The 20467-nt window shown below is 37.6% G+C and overlaps 2 protein-coding genes and 1 long non-coding RNA gene across 3 annotated transcripts; 1 reads left to right on the top strand and 2 right to left on the bottom strand.

The window, feature by feature from the left end:
- Positions 1-557: 557 nt before the first annotated feature.
- On the bottom strand, positions 558-1034 carry LOC118486798. Its single transcript, XR_004879916.1, has 3 exons — positions 872-1034; positions 725-799; positions 558-574 (listed from the first exon to the last, which is right to left on the bottom strand). It is a non-coding gene; the product is annotated as an uncharacterized LOC118486798 (long non-coding RNA).
- Positions 1035-8040: 7006 nt separating this feature from the next.
- On the top strand, positions 8041-12428 carry LOC110905102 (leucine-rich repeat receptor protein kinase EMS1). Its single transcript, XM_022150985.2, has one exon. It carries the CDS (start codon positions 8428-8430, stop codon positions 12328-12330), a length of 3903 nt encoding a protein of 1300 aa, XP_022006677.1. The 5' UTR covers positions 8041-8427; the 3' UTR covers positions 12331-12428.
- Positions 12429-17763: 5335 nt separating this feature from the next.
- Positions 17764-19565, bottom strand: LOC110905101 (heat stress transcription factor B-2a). The gene is made up of 3 exons (XM_022150984.2): positions 19379-19565; positions 19012-19288; positions 17764-18910 (listed from the first exon to the last, which is right to left on the bottom strand). Exons 2-3 carry the CDS (start codon positions 19270-19272, stop codon positions 18167-18169), a joined length of 1005 nt encoding a protein of 334 aa, XP_022006676.1. The 5' UTR covers positions 19273-19288; positions 19379-19565; the 3' UTR covers positions 17764-18166.
- Positions 19566-20467: the final 902 nt, after the last annotated feature.

Raw genomic sequence — 20467 nt, forward strand, 5'->3', positions numbered from 1 at the left:
AAATTAATTCAATACGAAATACATTTATTCAGTAATTAATAAGTTGTCGTTCAACATTACCTCGTCAACAGTATGTATTGATGGAAAAGGGTCAACCTGCCCAGTAAAGTAACCTTTACAGGTATGGTCGACGGACGTGTACCGAAAATAATTTTGAAAATATGGGGGTAGAATACTCCACCGATCATTTTCATTTCTTGAATGATACATGTGGATCATCCACCCAAATATATGCTGTCAAACATTATAAAGTTAATTACAATAAAATATACAAAAAAATATAAATTAATTTTTTATTACTTACATCATCGCTTAACCAGCCTTCACCGTCCATGCCCAGCAACGACTCCCAAAATTTTGGACCGACAGAATTCCCAACTATTAGGGAAAGATGTTGACTGCCGCAATTTGGATACCAATGCTTGATAAAATCAATTTGTCTATCCTCGTTTCTTGACCTTTTGGCTTTTATATCTTTCAATTTTTTAAAAGCCACATACGGGGATAGCATAGCTGCTGCGGGCTTTACAAGCCTTTCCGACCGTCTCAGTTTGACGATTTCGGGATCCTCATTCTACAAAAATTGTATATATGTATTAATTTCACTATCTAAAGAATAATTTCATTAACTTTCATTTACAAAATTAATACTAAATTTTTTTAAATTTATACTACTAATAAAAATATGATAAGTAATTAAAATAAAAATATTGGAAAAACTTACAAAATCTTCATTCACCATCGGGCTCATAGAGACGTGGTAGGCATTATCGTAATTGATAAATGAATCGGCAACAGCCTACAAGAAAAGCATAACAGGTAAATTAACAGTTATTGGTGGATATTGTTATTATAAAAAAATTAACCTTACATTATCACTCTGAGTGTGTGCCTCTTCTTTTGGTGTTCGTACGGTCACCGGAGTCCTGACCGTTTTTTGCTTTGGAGAACATCGATATGATTGAGAAAACTCTCCCATGAACATATTGGTAAGTCTCCGGTTGTTCTCTAGCAGCCTCTCGTCCAAGACTGATTTAAACTTTGAAATCAGGTCATCCTCGTAATTTGATCGAAACGGGGTCGGGGGGGGATCAAAATTCTGTTGTGGAATCTCATCTCGATCCGTTGCCTGATTATAACCTTCATTGGTCCCATCGGAACCAAACAGAGCCCCCATTACATTGGCAAGCTGTTCTTGTGTGACGACACCTGGGGCGGCCTGCATTTCTGGTTGATTTTGACCCGTGAATCCGGTGGGCATTTGAAAGGGTATTTCTGTGTGCATTTGAATGGGTATTTCTGTGGCCCTTTCAACCGGATTCTCGCCCGGCATTGCACTGGCATACAGCCGACGTTCAGCGTCTAAATAATCTGAACTAGACAAATACCACGCGCTTTGCAACTCATTTTCAGTTGGCAATATAACCAAAGACGGCCTATATTCACGTTTCTGCCAAAATGTTTCAAAAAAATCCCCAATTATTAATATATATTAATATAAACAATAAAAAAGTGTATGTTTATTTTTAAAGTATATTTAAAGATAAAATGTATTACGGTTGCAGCTGTTTGTAGCAATGAATTGACACTGATCCTCATAAACTTCTTGCCTTCTTTCCATCCCAAAAATCTGGGAATCGTCTGACCTTGATACCATTCCCTTGAATTCTTAAAATGAGGAAACGTCTCCAACACCCACATCTACACAAGAAAATTTATTTAAGGGTTATTTATATTTAATTTTATAAGTTCTCAAAAATAACTATATTCATAAACATTTACGGGTACCTTGAACGGCCACACAAATCCAGCTAAAGAAAAACCTTTAGCTTCATCCATTTTCCGAGTGGACAAATTGTATATAGCATTATAAGTACTTTCCCAAAAATAATTACCCCACGGATATTGTCTGAATTCATCTAAGTTATCCACAAGGTCTAAAAGCATATTATCAACTGCATTGGTTTTTTGCCAACCCAAAAAACCTTGACCGATTAACATTAGAAGACATATCCTCGTGCGGTCAGCATCATCAAAACGGCCAATGTCACCGAACATGTTCATTATCTGGCCAAAATTAACAGTTGATCCAGCTCCAAAGTATTTGTTCCTAAATGAGTTCGGATGGTCTATAGGTGACCAGGAACTGTGGCCAAAACGTAGCCCCGTTATTAAACAAAACTGTTTCGGGGTGAATGTAAATAGCTGCCCTCGTAATTTATACGAAATCCCAATACGGGGAAAAGGCGTCGGTATTTGTAGCTGTGCAACGCCATATAAAAGAAGGCTATCGCATATGGTGCACCTATTATCTAAGAATGGACCGAAACAAGTTTGCCTAATAGCTGATTCAACCGCCGGAGTCAGCACTTGACGCAAATTTTTTAAAACCAACCACTTCTCTCGAACTTTAATAGTTATTTGCTATATAAAAAGAGAAAAAAAATTAAAAACAGCATACGAATTCAATTAAAAAACTTATCTTTATTTTATCGGCAACATTTTACCGGGCACAAAGGGGGGTCCACGAAAGCATCTTGCATCTCTTGATCGTTTGGTATATTCTCGAAAGCATTCGGCATGTTCTCGTGTCCGTTGAAGTCCATAGTGGGGGCCCACAATTATTGTCGAAGAAGTCAGTGGTCCCGGAAGAGTCAACGATGTTTCGGATGTTGAAAGTTGCGGTCTGAAACCGTCGTGCCGGAAGAAAACAATTTTTTAAATAACCGTCAAAGCTTGCACTTAAAGAGAGCCGGAAGATGGGCAATTCCAGACGACGAATCTGAGAATTGGTCAAAAGATGTTGCAACATTTTACAGTACTGGCGACGCCCCATTCTGTTATTCAGCTGTTTTCACTCGTTATGTGGAGTTGGACAAAACATTTTGGGGTACTTTGTTAGGCTATCGTTGTAATGGCTACCTAACAGCAACGGTAATTTCATTATAAATTTTTTATTATCAAAATTTGCATTTTTTCGTGTTTATTAATATATAAATAATCATTAAACAGCATATTGAGGGATGGACTGGACGACTAATGGCTTGGAGAAACAGAAATTTACAAAAGGATCCGACGTTAAATTTGCGGTGGACAATTCTCCCACCTCAATTCTATGACACGTTACTACAATCGGTTCCTAAAAGCGTGGTTGGTTATGGAAATGGTAAAGTAAACCCATTTCCTTCATTTGTTGACGTGGATTTTGTGTTTTTCCCACTGTCGATTGACAATAACGAATGGATGTTAGTACGGTTAGAGTTGGCGTCCCAGGAATTAGTTTTGTACCCGTTTGAAAACTTTTATGGACGAGGAGACAAATTTAGGGCAGTTATTATTCCACGGTTGACGAAGCTTAAGGTGTATTTAACTGGGTTGCTTGTGCATTTGAAGTATTGGAAAAAGACAGGAAAACCAGAATGCTGCATAACTCATGAGCTAAACGATAACTACGTGATTTCTAACAGGTCAATCGTAGGAAATGAAGCTGTCTATCTGTGTATGCTTATGGAGCATCTGGTTACAGACAAACCCATTAACATTACTGGAGACGTTAAGCAAATATGTTTGTCATATAGACGATTCATGGCTGATAAACTGTATTTTTGGCGGTGTTTACCACGCCCAAATGTAGTTAAATAAAAAAACTGTTCTTTGTAATATATTTTTTAATTTAATATTAAATCTTCCAATTTTACCCTTTTCAAACCTATAAATACATACATTACTCCCTCCTATTAAACAACATTCTCATCCCAAAACTTCACACTAACAAAATGGACTCTTGGACCGACGAGGAAGATATTGCTGCTGTCTTTTCGTACATTGCCGCTCGTGAACTGGGCACTTACTCAGTTTCCGATCCTGCTTTCTGGGAGCAGGTTTTCAACAATTTCTGCATTCACCTACAAGAGACGTCCCGAAGCGTCGAGGCGTTGATGACTCGTCTTTCTTTGGTACGCTTTAAATGTACACGTTTTCTAGGAAGGTGCAAAAATGTGAAAAAAAATAATCCGAACATGGAAGAAGAAGAGATCATACAAGAGGCCCTGCTAGACTACGCAATACTTTACGACGAGGACTTTGAACACCTTTCAGTGTTTGAAAGTTTAAAAATTTATCTGTAATTCACGAAAGAAGTTTGTAATATTCTATCGTGCAAGTTAATGTTTGGGCCAAAGAGCCGTTTGGCGATATGCAACGTGCAAAAATAAATTAATATTTTAATTAATTAAACTAATAAATAAAGTTAAATAAAAATAGTAAAAAACGGCCCAAAACAAGCTACATAGTTTGGGCCCAAGAACCCACAAAGTTTTAAAACAGATAATTTTAAAATTTATTAATTAATAAGTTAACTTATTAAACTAATTTAAGAAAGTAAAATAATAAAAACGGATAAAAAGGGGGTTCTTCTTTAAAGAAACGGCCCCTCCGTGGTTCGAACCTGCGCCCATTGTGTGAAAGCCAAACATGTTAACCAGTTTATCCTCCTACTCGGAGCTGGTAACAATGTTAACTAATTAATTTTTATACAGTACTTTAAAACGGCCCAGTTGACAATTATTTTCAGTCCACATTTGGGCCAGGTTGGGCTTCACGTTGGGCGTGACAACTAGTTGCAGTCCACTATTTTAATTAATAAAAACGGATAAAAAAGGGGGTTCTTCTTTAAAGAAACGGCCCCTCCGGGTTCGAACCTGCGCCCTTTAAGTGAAAGCAAAACATGTTAACCAGTTTATCCTCCTACTCGGAGCTGGTAACAATGTTAACTAATTTATTTTTATACAGTACTTTAAAACGGCCCAGTTGACAATTATTTTGAGTCCACATTTGAGCCAGGTTGGGCTTCACGTTGGGCTTCACGTTGGGCTTAACAATTAGACTAGTTGCAGTCCACAATTGGCAGATAAAAAAACTTTTCGTCGTGGCAGTTAACAAAACTTATAAATTTATAACATGCAAAACTTTAGAACATGCAAAACTTTATAACATCCAAAATATTTTTTATATAAATATTAAACATAAACAAGTCAAAACACTAAACAAAACATACTAAAACATAAAAACACTAAAAAAAAACATACTAAAAAAAAAACTAAAATAAATCCTAATAGCCTCCCACTCCGAAACATGCTTGAAATCCTGTCCCTCGTCATGACGATAGTTGATCAGCGCCACCGCCTTCTGATCATCCTCTTCAAGGTCGGGCATCTCTCTCTCCACCCTCTGGAAATAGCGGTCAAACCTCTCGCATTCCAACCGGACCACACGAAACCTAGAAGATAAGGCGTCCACGCTTCGGTTATGGCCCGGACCACGAAGCTGTCCAAAAATTTGTTGAACACGGACCCAAAGGCCACCCTGTCCCCGTGGTGGAGGATTGGTCACTGCCTCCTCCCAGGCTTCGCACAAGGCGATGTCGTCAACTTCTGTCCACGAGTTTGCCATTTGAACGGATGAACGGAATGTATTGTCGAAATATAAAGACTGTTAACGTGGACGGCGTGGAGAAATGAGAAGTTGGGGGGGTTTATATAGTGGGTAATAGGTGTGGAAGTGATAATGGTTAGCCGTTTACATGGGAAGATGGAAAGGCAACGGGTAAAAAGCCCGTTTAAAAAGCCCAAAACAGTTTATTTAAACGGCCCAAAACAGTTTATTTATTTTTTTTTCCTTTTAAATTGTTACTGTATAGCCCATATAAAAAGCCCAAAACAGTTTCGTGAACTTGTTAGTGAATAGCCCGTATAAAAAGCCCAAAACAGTTTATTTATTTTTTTCTGTTAACTTTGTTAGTGAAAAGCCCAAATAAAAAGCCCAAAGCAGTTTCCTTAACTTGTTAGTGCACAGCCCGTATACATAGCCCAACACAGTTATGTATTTTTTTTTTTCGTTAACTTGTTTTGTGAACAACCCATATAAAAAGCCCAAATCATAAGTAAAAGTGAACGAAACACATAATTTTTATTACTAATTATTACAAATTACATAAAAGATAAAACATGAAAAAATTACAAACAAAATTTTTCATCGGAACCCTTTCTCATAACAGCAGAACCGGGTAGTAGAGAAAAAATCTCGGTCTCCAAGAAAGCAGTCTTCAGATAACTTGACCAAACCACTGCTTAGAACTTAGAACCTCCCCGAGAACAAATTGAAAGTTAGGAGTGAATCAAAACCCTTCTTCTGGAATTCCAGTCAAAACGCTTGTAGCAATGATAGAGATGCGTCTTTTGCTGGATAGTTCCATCCGGACTAACTGGGTAGTTAGATCCGGCATTTCTGAAGAGTAAGACACTCCAATATGATAAGCAATATCAAAACCTAATTTGATAACTAAAGCCAAGGAACACGTCACTAGCAGATACGTGTGATTTCATAAATATTTCATGCATTTGATACACAAAAACATCTATGCTAATAACATAAAGAAACCAAGATAACATTTTATTTGAGATTTAAGTGTGTTAGATGGATTCGTTAAACAAGCACACCAAAAAACAAGTGGGTATATATATAGTGAGAACATAACCTCAAACGCCATGAAAAACACGTTGAACCCGGTAACGGCTTGAACAACACATTGACCCGGCATTTGACAGCTGTACCGGCTTCAAATCAGTTCAAACGGCTTGAGCCAGCTGAAACGGCTCGAACAATGTGTTGAAACGGCACGGACCTTCTGTAACGGCTTGGCCGCAGCTAAAACGGCTTGGAGCCAGCTAAAACGGCACAACTAGTTCACGGAAACGGCTCGGATGTCAGCTGTAACGGCTTGGCCAGATCGTACGGAAACGGCTTGGCTATCTTGTAAGAACGTGGCTTGGCTCGTTGAAGGAACATGGCTAAGATCTTTCCACATGAGCCGGTTGTAACGGCTTGGCTAAGATCTTTCCACATTCTCAGCCACGTGGCGTTCACAGCATCCTTCTCAAGCCGTTTCAGGGATTGTCGGACACGTGTCAAGCGGGGAGTGGACGGCCGTTAAAAAAAACTCATGTGCCGTTTCAGGATTTTGAACCGGCTCGTCAAGGGGTGTCCGGTGGCCATTTTCGCAAAGACGGCGTTGCAGTGGCCAATTTCGTGGTTTTCCATATCTGCCGTTGATGGGTTCCCTACATACCTGCCATATGACAGGCACATGCTACAAGACTGCTTAGAATTTGTTACATAAGGACAAATACTTATTCTTATGACAAAAATACACATGGTGCCAATATATTGCAAGAAAGTACCTTGTAGTATATATGTTTTATGAAATTTGTGCCTTTTTATTATATGATTAGTGCTTAATTCAAAGAAAATACAATATATAGAACTATTACAAAGAAATTATGTTAGTCATATTTTGTCTCATATAAAAAGGCTTATGATTTATGATTCAGCTTTTTTTACATCAAATTTTGTTGCTACTAAATAGCACATACTCTTTTTTTTTTTTTTTTTTTTTGGAACGGCTAACAAAATCCAAATTTAATAATTAAGCAGGTTAATAGTGAGTTAACCCAACCCAACCATAGCATACAATAGTAGGCTAGACCCGGATCACAAAACTAGAACACTTTAGATCAAATATACATCAATTAGAGATAGCCTAAAACCTTTATTTTCTCAATAACGCTTCTCAGATTTGGATGTTGCTCATTAAACACCATATCATTTCGGCTCCTCCATACACAATTTATTTGAATTTATACCATTTTATGGGAGACAAACATTATATCTTTAGACCACTAGGTCATGAGTTGTTATATTCACTTGATGACTTAGTTACAAACGAATTGAGGGTCTCAACATAATAAACAAAAATGGAAACCTTCACGATACATGCATCTGCCAAATATTAAATTACTAACAAATTTGGTTTACTCTATTTGTTGTTATTAAATTACTAATAAATTTGGTTTACTCTATTCGTTGGTATAATAATAAAGCCTCATTATGTCACTACAATTATGACAAAACAGAACCATCGCTAATCACATTCCATTTAAAGCAAGTTACACGTGAGTTCCCACTTCTAGCATCCACACGAACATTGCAATAAAATAAGGGTTTTATGATGTGTCAAATGACACCAATATCCTTTGTATATTCCCCTTCATTTTCAACTTTCAGGGTCATTATCGTCAAATCAACATAATAACCAAAGACCCAAGCTTGTTTGACCGTCTACTTTCCGGCGCCACCCCATACCAAACGACACCGTTTCACTTCACACTACACAAGACAAATACTTCATCTTCCCCAAAGCCTTCTGAGTTCTCTCTCATAAAGTCATAATAAAAGCTAGTTAGTTTTTAAAAACTCAAGTGAAATGGGGTACAAAATCAAGAAATCTTAGTGGGATTTTCAAGAAACACACCATTGAAGTGTTCATCTAAATATAAGCTTACTTCTTTCTTTGACTCTTTCTGAAACTCAATGGCTATGACCTTCAAGTTTCTTCATCTTTCATGCATGTTATTTGGCTTCTTCATGCTCACTAATGCCGCCATTGTTGACCAAAACTTCGAAAGGGAGACTTTAATCTCTTTCAAAAACTCATTCTTGGACCCCAATTTGCTCTCCAAATGGGACCTCACAACCCCACATTGTCAATGGGAAGGTGTGTTTTGTCAACACGAACGAGTCACTTCACTCGTTCTCTCAACTCGCTCACTCAAAGGTCCACTTCCCATTTCTCTTTTCTTTCTTTCCAATCTTGTACTCCTTGATCTTTCTTCCAATCTGTTTTCCGGTGAACTTTCCCACAAAATATCCCAACTTTTACACCTTCGTGTTTTAAAATTGGGTAACAACCAACTCTCTGGTGAGTTACCGAGTTCACTCGGTGGTTTGACTCAGTTACAAACTGTTGAACTTGGAGCAAATTTTTTCACCGGCGTAATTCCGATTTCCATTAAAAAGTTATCCAATTTGGATTCACTTGATCTCTCTTCAAACTCGTTGACCGGAATCATCCCGCCGGAGATCGGACGGTTAACAAAACTCCGGTCACTTAGTCTCGGCAACAATTTATTAACAGGTTCTTTAACTCCATCACTTCTCTCAAATCTTACTAATTTAGTGTTCTTAGATGTCGCAAACAACACACTTTCCGGCCCAATTCCTCGTGAAATCGGAAACCTTTCGAATCTCACCGACCTTTTTCTCGGAATCAACCGTTTCTCCGGCGTACTTCCGACAGAAATCGGTAACCTTAAAAACCTACAAAACTTTTTCTCACCCTCTTGTTCAATTCAAGGCCCATTACCGGACAGTTTTTCAAACCTTAAATCTTTGTCAAAACTTGATCTTTCTTCCAACCCATTAAAGTGTTCGATCCCAAAATCATTTGGTCAAATGCGAAACTTGACAATTTTAAACCTAGGTAACTCCGAACTTAACGGTTCTATTCCCGGTGAGCTTGGAAACTGTCGGAATCTTAAAACATTGGTGCTTTCGTTTAACTCGTTATCTGGGTCTTTACCCGAAGAGATTTCACAGCTTCCGTTGGTTACGTTTTCGGCTGAAAATAATCAGCTTTCGGGTTCTTTACCGTCTTGGGTTGGTAAATGGGATAAAATAAATTCACTTTTGTTGGCGGGAAATAAGTTTTCGGGTCGGATTCCACCGGAGATTGGGAATTGTTCAATGCTTAGTCAGTTGGGCTTGAGTAATAATATGTTTACGGGTTTTGTTCCTAAGGAAGTATGTAATGCGGTTTCGATTACGGAGATTGATCTTGAAAGTAATCTGCTTTCGGGTTCGATTGGTGATACGTTTATGGGTTGTGGGAATCTTACGCAGTTAGTGTTATCTGATAACAAGATTGTTGGGGGTATTCCTGATTATTTATTTAATCTTCCTTTGATGGCTCTTGATCTTGATTCTAATTTGATAAGTGGTGTTATTCCGTTGAGTTTATGGAATTCGACGAGTTTGATGGAGTTTTCGGCTGCGAATAATCGGTTAGAGGGTAGTCTTCCTGGAGAAATTGGGGCTTCTGTTTTGTTACAAAGGTTGGTTTTAAGTAACAACAGGTTGACAGGGGGTATACCGAAGGAAATCGGAAGTTTAGGTTCACTTTCGGTTCTTAATTTGAATTCGAATAATTTTTCTGGTGTGATTCCCGTTGAAATTGGGAAATGTGGTTCTCTTACTACATTGGATCTTGGTAACAACAGGTTTAACGGGTCGATTCCGGTTGAGATCACTGGTTTATCTCAGCTGCAATGCTTGGTGCTTTCGAATAATGATCTTTCGGGTGCGATTCCTTCTTCGAACGGTTCGAAGTACTTCAGGGAAGTTGGTATTCCCGATTCGAGTTTCGTTCAACACCATGGGTTGTATGATCTTTCGCATAATCGGTTGACTGGTTCAGTTCCTGATGAGTTAGGAAACTGCTTGGTTGTGGTGGATCTTTTGCTTAATGATAACATGCTTTCCGGTGAATTACCGAAATCTCTAGCAAAGTTGGCCAATCTCACGACGTTAGATCTTTCCAACAATGTGTTATCCGGTGGTTTACCTGCTGAATACGGCCGGTCGATGAAACTTCAAGGTTTGTATCTGGAAAATAATAAACTGACCGGGAGTATACCGGCTGAATTAGGCGAACTCCATAGTTTGGTTAAGCTTAATTTGACCGGTAATCGATTATCCGGCGCTGTTCCATCCGCATTGGGGAAGTTAACAGGGTTGACTCATTTGGATTTGAGCGATAATCTGCTCCAGGGCGAACTTCCTTCAACCATTTCAAACATGGCGAATCTTGTCGGGTTGTTTCTACAGCAAAACCAGATATCTGGTAACATAGACGGGCTATTTGTTCGTTTAACCGAGTGGCGGATTGAAATCTTGAATTTGAGTAATAATATGTTTTCTGGCTTCTTGTCTCAAGCATTAGGCAATATGTCGTATTTGACATCTTTGGATCTTCATGGAAACTCATTCACCGGTGAAATTCCATGGGGGATCGGAAACCTGATGCAGCTCGAGTATTTGGATTTCTCGAATAATAAGTTATCAGGTCGAATTCCCGACAGTCTCTGCAGTGTTTCGAATATTAATCACATGGATTTGGCCAGAAACAGATTAGAAGGCCCGGTTCCAAAGAACGGAATTTGCGGGAATACGTCGAGAGTTTCACTCTCCGGGAACAAAGCGTTATGTGGTGGGATTCTCAGTTTGCAATGTCCGGGAGCTAGTTTTCGCAAAGGGTCAAAGTTATTTAACGTATGGTCGTTGGGTTCAATCGCCATTGGGACTTTGTTAATTGCAGGGTTTATAACAATTGTGGCGATTAAACGAATTCACAGAATCAAGAAAAAATCTGATTGTGAATATCCCGGTGTGAATAACAGCAGTTCGGTTGATCATAATCTGTATCTTTTGAATAGCAGCAGGTCGAAAGAATCGTTGAGTATCAATGTAGCGATGTTTGAACAACCGCTCGTCAAGTTAACTCTTGCCGACATTCTAGAAGCCACAAATAACTTCTGTAAATCGAAGATTGTCGGTGATGGTGGATTTGGTACAGTCTACAAAGCTCAATTACCAAACGGAAAGATCGTAGCAGTCAAGAAACTTAACCAGTCGAAATCACAGGGTCAACGAGAGTTTTTGGCCGAAATGGAAACTTTAGGGAAAGTTAAGCATCGAAATCTTGTGTCATTGCTCGGTTACTGTTCGTTTGGTGAAGAGAAACTGCTCGTATATGACTACATGGCTAACGGTAGTCTGGATCACTGGCTACGAAACCGAACCGGAGAGATGGAAATCTTGACGTGGGCCAAACGTTTCAATATTGCAGTGGGTTCGGCTCGTGGGTTAGCGTTTTTGCACCACGGGTTTATCCCGCATATCATTCATAGAGACGTTAAAGCGAGCAACATTTTACTCGATGAAGATTTCGTCCCAAAAGTTGCTGATTTTGGGCTAGCAAGGTTGATAAGTGCATGTGAGACTCACGTGAGTACCGATCTCGCTGGAACATTTGGTTACATTCCGCCGGAGTATGGGCAGAGCTGGCGGGCGACAACCAAGGGTGACGTTTATAGCTTCGGGGTGATTCTTCTTGAACTGTTGACCGGAAAGGAGCCAACGGGGCTAGAGTTTAAAGATGTTGAAGGTGGGAATTTGGTGGGGTGGGTTTGCTATAAGATCAAGAAAGGTCAGGCCGTTGATGTGCTTGATCCAACGGTTGTGAATGGTGATTCGAAGCCTGTAATGCTTCAGACGCTTCAGGTTGCTGCCAGTTGTGTGTCTGAAAATCCGGGTAATCGGCCTACCATGCTTCATGTGCTTAAGTTCTTGAAAGGAATCAAACATAATTGTTTGTAGAGTTGTTTCTATAAAGCATGGGTGAGGAAATCAAGCAATGTTTGTAAGCACTATGTATGTTTCTATTCAGTGGAAGAAAAGTTTTATTTATGAGTTAATTACTGTTTTCGTCCCTGTGGTTTGTTAAAAATCACTATTTCAGTCTATTAGTTTAAAAATTGCGATTTTAGTCTCTGTGGTTTCACTTTCGTAACCATTTCAGTCCACCTCGAACCCTTTCAGTCCCTGTACTTAACAGAATAATGGATTGAAATGGTTACGAAAGTGAAACCACAGGGACTGAAATGGTTACGAAAGTGAAACCACAGGGACTGAAATTCCAATTTTTAAACTAATGGACTGAAATAGTGATTTTTGACAAACCGCAGGGACGAAAACAGTAATTAACTCTTTATTTATTTATTTAAGTTCGTCAATAGTAATAAATAAATAAAGGTCATCTAAATATATCTAAAAGAATACCTGATTGTTATATTTTGATGAAAATCCTGTATATAAATCTACTTCACTGATTCCAAACAAAGTGATGACATTTTCTTGGTGGGCTTCGGGCCTTCAGTCAATCAGTCTTAGAGAATTTAGCAAAAACAAGTAACTGGGTTTAGCCCATTTAACTGACTTAAAAAACGGCCCAATAGTGACCATCTGTTCTGTTTAGTATTTCTAGCTTCCTTGTCAACGTATCTTCCCAAAACTCCATTAATGTAAACCTTAAAAGCTTTTAAATTCCATTGTTCTTGATATAAACTATAACTATGAATACGCTTGCATATATCTGGGGAGGCGAGATCCATTTGGTGGAATATGCTAGCATGGATTCATCATCATCATACTCAGTAAATCTCATCAATAGCAAAGCTAAGTTAGGGTCTAAGGAGAGTAAGATGTAAATCCGTTTGGTGGAATATGCTAGCATGGATGAAGATCCCAAATAACTCGGTCTTTAATTCTATCAACGAAGCACTACAAACTGTGGAGAGTGGAAGCAAATAATCTATATATATTTCAATCGACGATGTGGCATGTTTGAAAAGCAAGAAATGAATAAGAATTTAGAGGTATCTAGAAATCAAGCAACAAAGTTGTAGACGACATAAAGGCGGAATCTTTCCTACGATTAAAAGCCAGATCAAAATTTAGAAATCTTGTTTGGGAGAGATTAGTAGATTTTAATATTAAAGAAATCGTGTAATAATATATTGAATTCCCTATAAATATACGAACAAACAATTAATTCTTTATTTGGATCTTCCTTTTGTTTTCAATGTGCTGATTAAGAAAAGTGCTGATATCATTCAAATATATGCTAAAATCAATTATCTTGATTAATTTTCATGTGCTAATATAGTTCGTAGTGCTACTTTTATGTATGTATTGTTTTGGTATGTGCTAATTTAACTTTTTTTAAGTGCTAGGATCTGTTCTTACGGTTTGTACGATAAATATGGTTTGTACCGGAACCAACCCCTAATAAATGGTGGGGCCGTAATTTATTAAACACTATAAATAAGCAACAAGTTTGGGCTTAGGTTGATTGTACAATTGTACTCTTGGCTTGGGGTGATTTAAAAAAAATTGGATTATGTGGTTCTGCTTTATACACGTCTCCACACATCTACCGTCTTTCTATCATAAAACCCTGTCTAACACGAATTTGAATTAGGTTTTGTTGTTGCTTTGTGTAGGAATCGTGTGAATCGCAACCAGGGATATACGGCTCATGAGATTTTGGTAGAGCGTTTGCTTCGATCAACAGTTCTCAGTTTTCCATGGATGAGAACACTCAAGGAAGCTATGGTTGAGAAGATAATTGATGTAAGAACTTTCTTTAAGCAGATTTAAAATTGGCATGTTTCATATGTGGTTGAGGATAATGATTATGACCAGTATATCGGCTTTAGTGTAGATGATGTGACCACATTTTATAAGCTTAATCTAGACAAAGATATGGGTTGCTCAAGGTCTCATTTTTTTTTTTGTTTTCTCCTATGGGACTTTTTTCGGATTCATCCTTCTCAAAAAAACAACTTATTAACTTATATAAGTCATAAGTTATAAGTTAGAATTTCTAACTTCTCAAAAACAACTTTTTTCACACACAAAAACAACTTAAATAAGTTAAACCAAACACTATAAAAATAACTTATAACTTTTATAAGTCAATAAGTTATAAGTTGCTCCAAAATAAGCTAACCCAAACACCCACTCATTTTGCTTAAAAAAATTGCACAGGTTCATTTTACATTCTGTGATGTTTTAGCACCATAGGTTTGATTTTTTTCTTTACTTTTTTGCTTCTTTGGTTATTTATTTTGTTGAAAAATAGGGGATCTTTGCCTAATCCCTTATCCCAGCTAGGGGTTTTCTAATCTGTGTTTAGTATTGGTATACTTAGCAAAAAGCATGGGTCAGGTAGGGCGGGTAGCGGGTCGAAACGCTTTCGTGTCAGAAAACTTTGTGACTGAAATGAGTGCGGATCATAACGGGTAAAAAGATGTTAAATTATAAATCTTGATGGTCAGGTTCAGTCTGTTATTCTAGCAAATCTGCAGCTATTAGGGGATCAAACAACTATGACAACTCGCCTTAATTAACAAGTATCCATTTTTATCTATTGTCTCACCAATAACCTTTAATTTTTTTCCCAAAATTTAACATAATAATTTGCTGTAAAAATACTACAAAGAAGGCTGATGATCACCACAGAAGAAGAATTAAGTCTTTAAAGAAGCAATGGTTATAACTGAAGTTTTTGTTTTACAATTCAGGATTGTAAATGTATGATGGAAGTGAAAAAATTTCTTATTAAAAGTGTGCTAGGATAAAGAAACAACAGATAAGTGGAGATCATACTTTGGAGAGCAAGTTGAAACAAAAGATAAGTTGAGATCATACTTTGGAAAGCAAGTTGTGTCCCATGAGAACACCTGCAGTTACTAATGGCAAGTATATAGACACATGATTCTTTTTTTTTTTCATCTTATATGATTGGGTTCATTTGGCCATTACAATCTTTTTTGTCATTAACACTTTATTTTTTTTCTTTCTTGAACAGCATTAACACTTGATAAAATGTGTTTGGGTGCTTCCGACACTTGATAAAATGTGTTGGGTTCGTTCGACCCGCCTAATGATTTTTTAGCTATGATATTAGGGCTTCTTTGGGGTGTATGATGGACACGGTGGTAGTAAGGCTGCGGAGTATATAGCGAAGAATATGCACTCGAAGGTGTTTGATCTATGCATAACAACAGGGGGGGAACTTGATAAGCGAGAGAAACGGTATTGCCTTAGGCGCCTCCACAAGATCATGATACAAGTCATACTCCGCTTCATAATCATCAAATGAAGCTCAGCTTTCTGATTCGCATGATAGTGATGCTTAGCCAAATTCGACTTCCCAATTGTGTTCTTTTGTCATATTTCATACAGATGGTATATTCGACCTGTCATAAGTTACGGAGTTCGTTTATACGCATAAACGTCGTGCCACTGAATAACACTTTATGGACGTTTTGAACCTAGCGTTTATGCTTTATTTGAGCATGTGATGTCTTAATTTCTAAGCCCCCGGCCGCATGGCGGCAGGGCTTCCATCTAGTTTCTTTTTATTTTTAAACACACGTAATGATTTTCGTGTGTTACACAAAAGTAAAAAACACATGTAACAAGTACCTACAAATTCTTTTTAACTAAAACAACACATTTACATATGTTAAAAAACATTTGATTGTAGTTCTCTTAGGAATTTTCATAATTTAAATGATTTCATAATTTAAATGAGTTTTAAAATTATAATTTCACACATATATCTATCTATCTCCACTTATATAAACCGTCGCATTCAGTGGCGGATCTAGAAGAAAAATTCAGGGGTATCCTAATTTTTTTAACGTACATTCATAAAATGGAGCATTTTTTACTGCACATTCAGTGGCGGATCCAATTCAATTTCATACAAGCGAATATAAAAGTTTCCGGCTTGGATCCTAACCTAAGTTTGTGTATCTTATGATATGTACTAATAATTCGTCACGAACTTAAATTTAGTATATTTGTTAAAGTGTTATTAGTATTTACATAGTTAAAAAAATAAATGACTTATGATAAAAGATTTTATTAGTAAGCTCTAAATATAAAATAATAATAATAATAATAATAATAATAAACAAATACATATAATAAGTTAATTAATAAACTAATATTTATTTAATAAGTACTAAATAATAATATGTAAATATCTAAAACATCAAAGTTAAATTGTAGTTTTAAATCATAAACAATAAATAAAATAGAAAGTGATTGGCTGGGTTGCAGGCTTGCAGCCCACTTTCCAGGAAAAAAATACCCACATAATAACCACTAGTAATAAGACCCGCTTGCCGGTACTTCGCAAATATCGAACGTATAATATCGAACGTATTAGTCCAATCGTTATGTAATGTGTTAACCATATGAAAACGTATGTTTTGACGTATCCGATTGAACTCAATTTATCCTATAGTTGCATTGCGCTTGGATCAAAACGTAACGTAACGTAAATTGAATTTATATCATACAATCATAACATATCATACGTAACCCGATTAACTCGTAAAAGTATGGTTGGGGGGGGGGGAGGGGGAGGCAAAGCCGGTCGGGTTTCCATCGACTTTGTCTTTTAAGATAGTATAGAATTATCTATTGGTTATAAGAAACAATTTTTTTATCAGCTATAAATGGTCTTCTTCTTCATTAGTCTCTTTCCAATGCCCGCCGGAGATCTTAGCTTTCTTCAAAATATTTCGTTATTCTTCTCCATCTTTCCTTAATATTAGGCTAGAGGGTATGGTGATGGCCCTCCAAGGGAGGATGATCCGTCACGTAGACGTCACGTCATAGTCCTCCCAAGGATGGTCCATCCCACAAAACTAGAGGGTATGGAAGGATGATCCTACCCCACCACTTTTTTTATTTTTATTTTTTTTAATTTTTATGCCCTATGTACAAGTATTGAAGCCTAATGTACAAATCAGAACAAAGGGGCCCACATGTTTGGTCCGTCGCAAACGACAACATTTGGACGATGAGGACGGGACGGAGGGGGGCGGCGTGGTATGCCGCGCGTCGCCAAACCAAGACGGGCTGGGAGACGGTGCCATACCGTCCAGCCTTACAGTTGGGGGTATTCAAATATTTATCCAAAAAAGTTAAAGGGGTATCCTGGACAATCCTTGGCCGTCAGATAGATCTGCCCCTAGTTTACCAAATCAACCTGAAACCATCTTTTTCATACACATTAAAAACTTAAAATTTTCAATATAGAAGATACTCATGTATAATGTCATTAACTATACATGTTAATAGCAGTGACCAAGCAGAGCTATTCACACCAAACTTTGACCTACAACTACAAAGTCGTTAAAGATGAATTAGCCAACCAAAAAGCCATAATTATTAAATCGTCACATTAAATATAAAGCATTTGTTTAAAGAAACCCAACCTCAAAGAAACTATTTGAAAACATTACATACAATGATACAAGTTTATTCTAAAATTTTGACCAAGAGCCTCATACAAGTTGATTGAATTGTTGTGTTCCTACCAATCTTGACTTTTCACAAAGGTAAATCTTTTTAAACCAAAAGGCCAAAACTTAAAGGTCCAACAATTTCTGCAAGCCACGTGATTAACATTCGGCACGTGACCTCCCCCGTGTAAACTTTACCACATTTACACTTTTCCACCTTCGATTTTTAAACCTCAAACTACCTACATACCGATCTGACCGCTCAGATTGCTTCATCCTCCACGTAGATCAATGATTATCAGTTATTAAACATTAAATATTAAATATTAATTATTATCACCATTGCTGCTACCACTCTCGTTACGATCCAACGGCTCAGATTTAACGTCGCCTCCAGGCTGTTGTAGCTGCAGATCATTATACGGATCCGACCCGACATCCCTCCACCGTTTCATCCCTATTGTTACACCAAATAATCTAGGGTTCATCAACTCATCTGTACCACCTTCTAAACCACCATTACTTCCACAGGTGGTGTTGCTGTTGCCTATACACTCCTCTGCTAACCGCTTCAACGGTAACAGATCTAGCGGTTCAATCGTCTTCCTCACTTCCTGCTGTGAACTGCTTCCTTCAGACTGTTTATCCCCAGCGTAAGTAGACATCATCACGTAAATGTTAGAACACAGATTCTTCATCTGACTTAACTCTTTGTTCAGCTGAACGTTTTCTCTCCGTAACCGCTCGTTTTCGCCAACGAGCTCAGCGTTGTTACTTCCTCCTGATGTTTCACGAGAAAGAATAGGTGTACCACTACCACCTCGTGATGAGTTAGATGACAGGACTTGTTCTTCGCCGGAACCGCTAGGAGAAACCGCTCTGATTGGCTGAGATGCTACTGTGACAATCGGTGTAGCTGTAACCGTCGGCGGTGGAGCTTGTGGTTGCGTCGGTGAAGCTGCTGCTGCTGAAATCTTCCGACGTTGAATATCGCTTAACAGATGCTTCTCTCCTCTACGGAAACAATCGTTAGAGAACTCCCAGCGATCAGGTACAACTTTTCTAAATCCCTATCAATTTAATCAAAATTATAGTAAAATATATTCACATAGAAATGAATCAGATCATATATATTATTCATTCAATAATAATAATAATAATGATAACTTACATAGGTATTCAACTGACGGACAAAACTTGAGAAATTATTGTGTTTAAAGTATTTCGGAAGCAAATCCTTAGCGAATTCTGTAGGATTCCAGACGATAAACGTAGATCCGTCTTCGTTCCAGGAGATGACGTCATCAATGGTCTTATCTTCAACGAGCTGGTAAGTTTTCGTGAGAAACGGCGTCGGGAGAGATCTAGCAGCCGCGTCACCAGCCGGTGAGTCCACGCCGCCGCTGCGGTGGTCTCCTGGAGGAGGAGCCATCACGAGCTTCAAAATACTAAAAATGAATCCAGATTTCAAAGAAGATAATTATTATTAGATTAGAAAGAAAATGAAAGGAAATTAGATTAAATTAGATTAGAAATACATATGGTTAATCGGATGAAGAGGTAATCAATCAATCAATCTACGTTGATAGATCTGAGATGAAGGAATGAGGATTCTAGAAGGTTCTGGGAGGGGCGAGAGAGGGTGGATAGGGAGGAGAGAGAAAGAAGGAGATGGAAAAGAAAGAAAATGGGGTGGAAGAGGAAAGAACGAGAAGGTACGCAAAGGAAATGATGAAGCTTCCTTTTCTCCATTGGATTTGGTTACGTGTCAGCTTCTTGGTTGTTCGATCAAACTATTGTGATCATCAATTCAACATCCACAATGTCAATTATGGTTGGCATATCATTTCTTGATTCTTCTTTTATTACTGTTCATTCTTCAATTATTTTACTTTTATTATTTATTAATTATATGTTTTTTTTAATAAATTCTATCACTAAACATAGTTATTATGTAATCGTTATTTAGAATATTATATCAAATCAGCTTTTATATTATATATTCGGAACAAAATGTCATGTTACTAATATTATACATACACTAAATCTGCTCATACATGTCCTATGCCACAGAGATTGTGATAAAGTTTAATAATTCATTAGTAGGCACAATATATTAAAGTTGGGGACTTCGATTAAATGCCTAAGACAGTATTAATGGAATGTATTGAACGTTTTTAATAAATCACTATTTAAGGTGTTAGTTAGTGATAGAAGATTCTTAATTGACGTCTGAAATGAAATATATTGATAATCTTGAAAACTTGTAAGATTCTAAAAATGGTGCTTGCCATTGAAACCACAACTACCAGAAACAAATGACATCAGCCATGTCCGAACCAGAGGGGGGTCAAAAGGGTCTGTTGACCCTTTGTTCACAGGAACTTTTTGAAATTTTATTTATAAATTTTGAGTTTTTAAAGAACAAACTTAGAGATGGACCCCCTAATTTGAACCAGTATAGAATATAAGCTTATGATGATCCTCTAACTAAATCGTTATGGTTCCGCTACTGACATCAGCTGTCACAACCCCCGACCCCCTCCCTGGGAGCGGGAGCCGTGAGCCAGTCAGATGGTATCGGTGTTTATTAAATTTGGCAGCAGAAATTTTCATCAGGACCGTAG

Source organism: Helianthus annuus, chromosome 14, assembly GCF_002127325.2.
Source record: "Helianthus annuus cultivar XRQ/B chromosome 14, HanXRQr2.0-SUNRISE, whole genome shotgun sequence".
NCBI classification, from domain to species: Eukaryota; Viridiplantae; Streptophyta; class Magnoliopsida; order Asterales; family Asteraceae; genus Helianthus; species Helianthus annuus.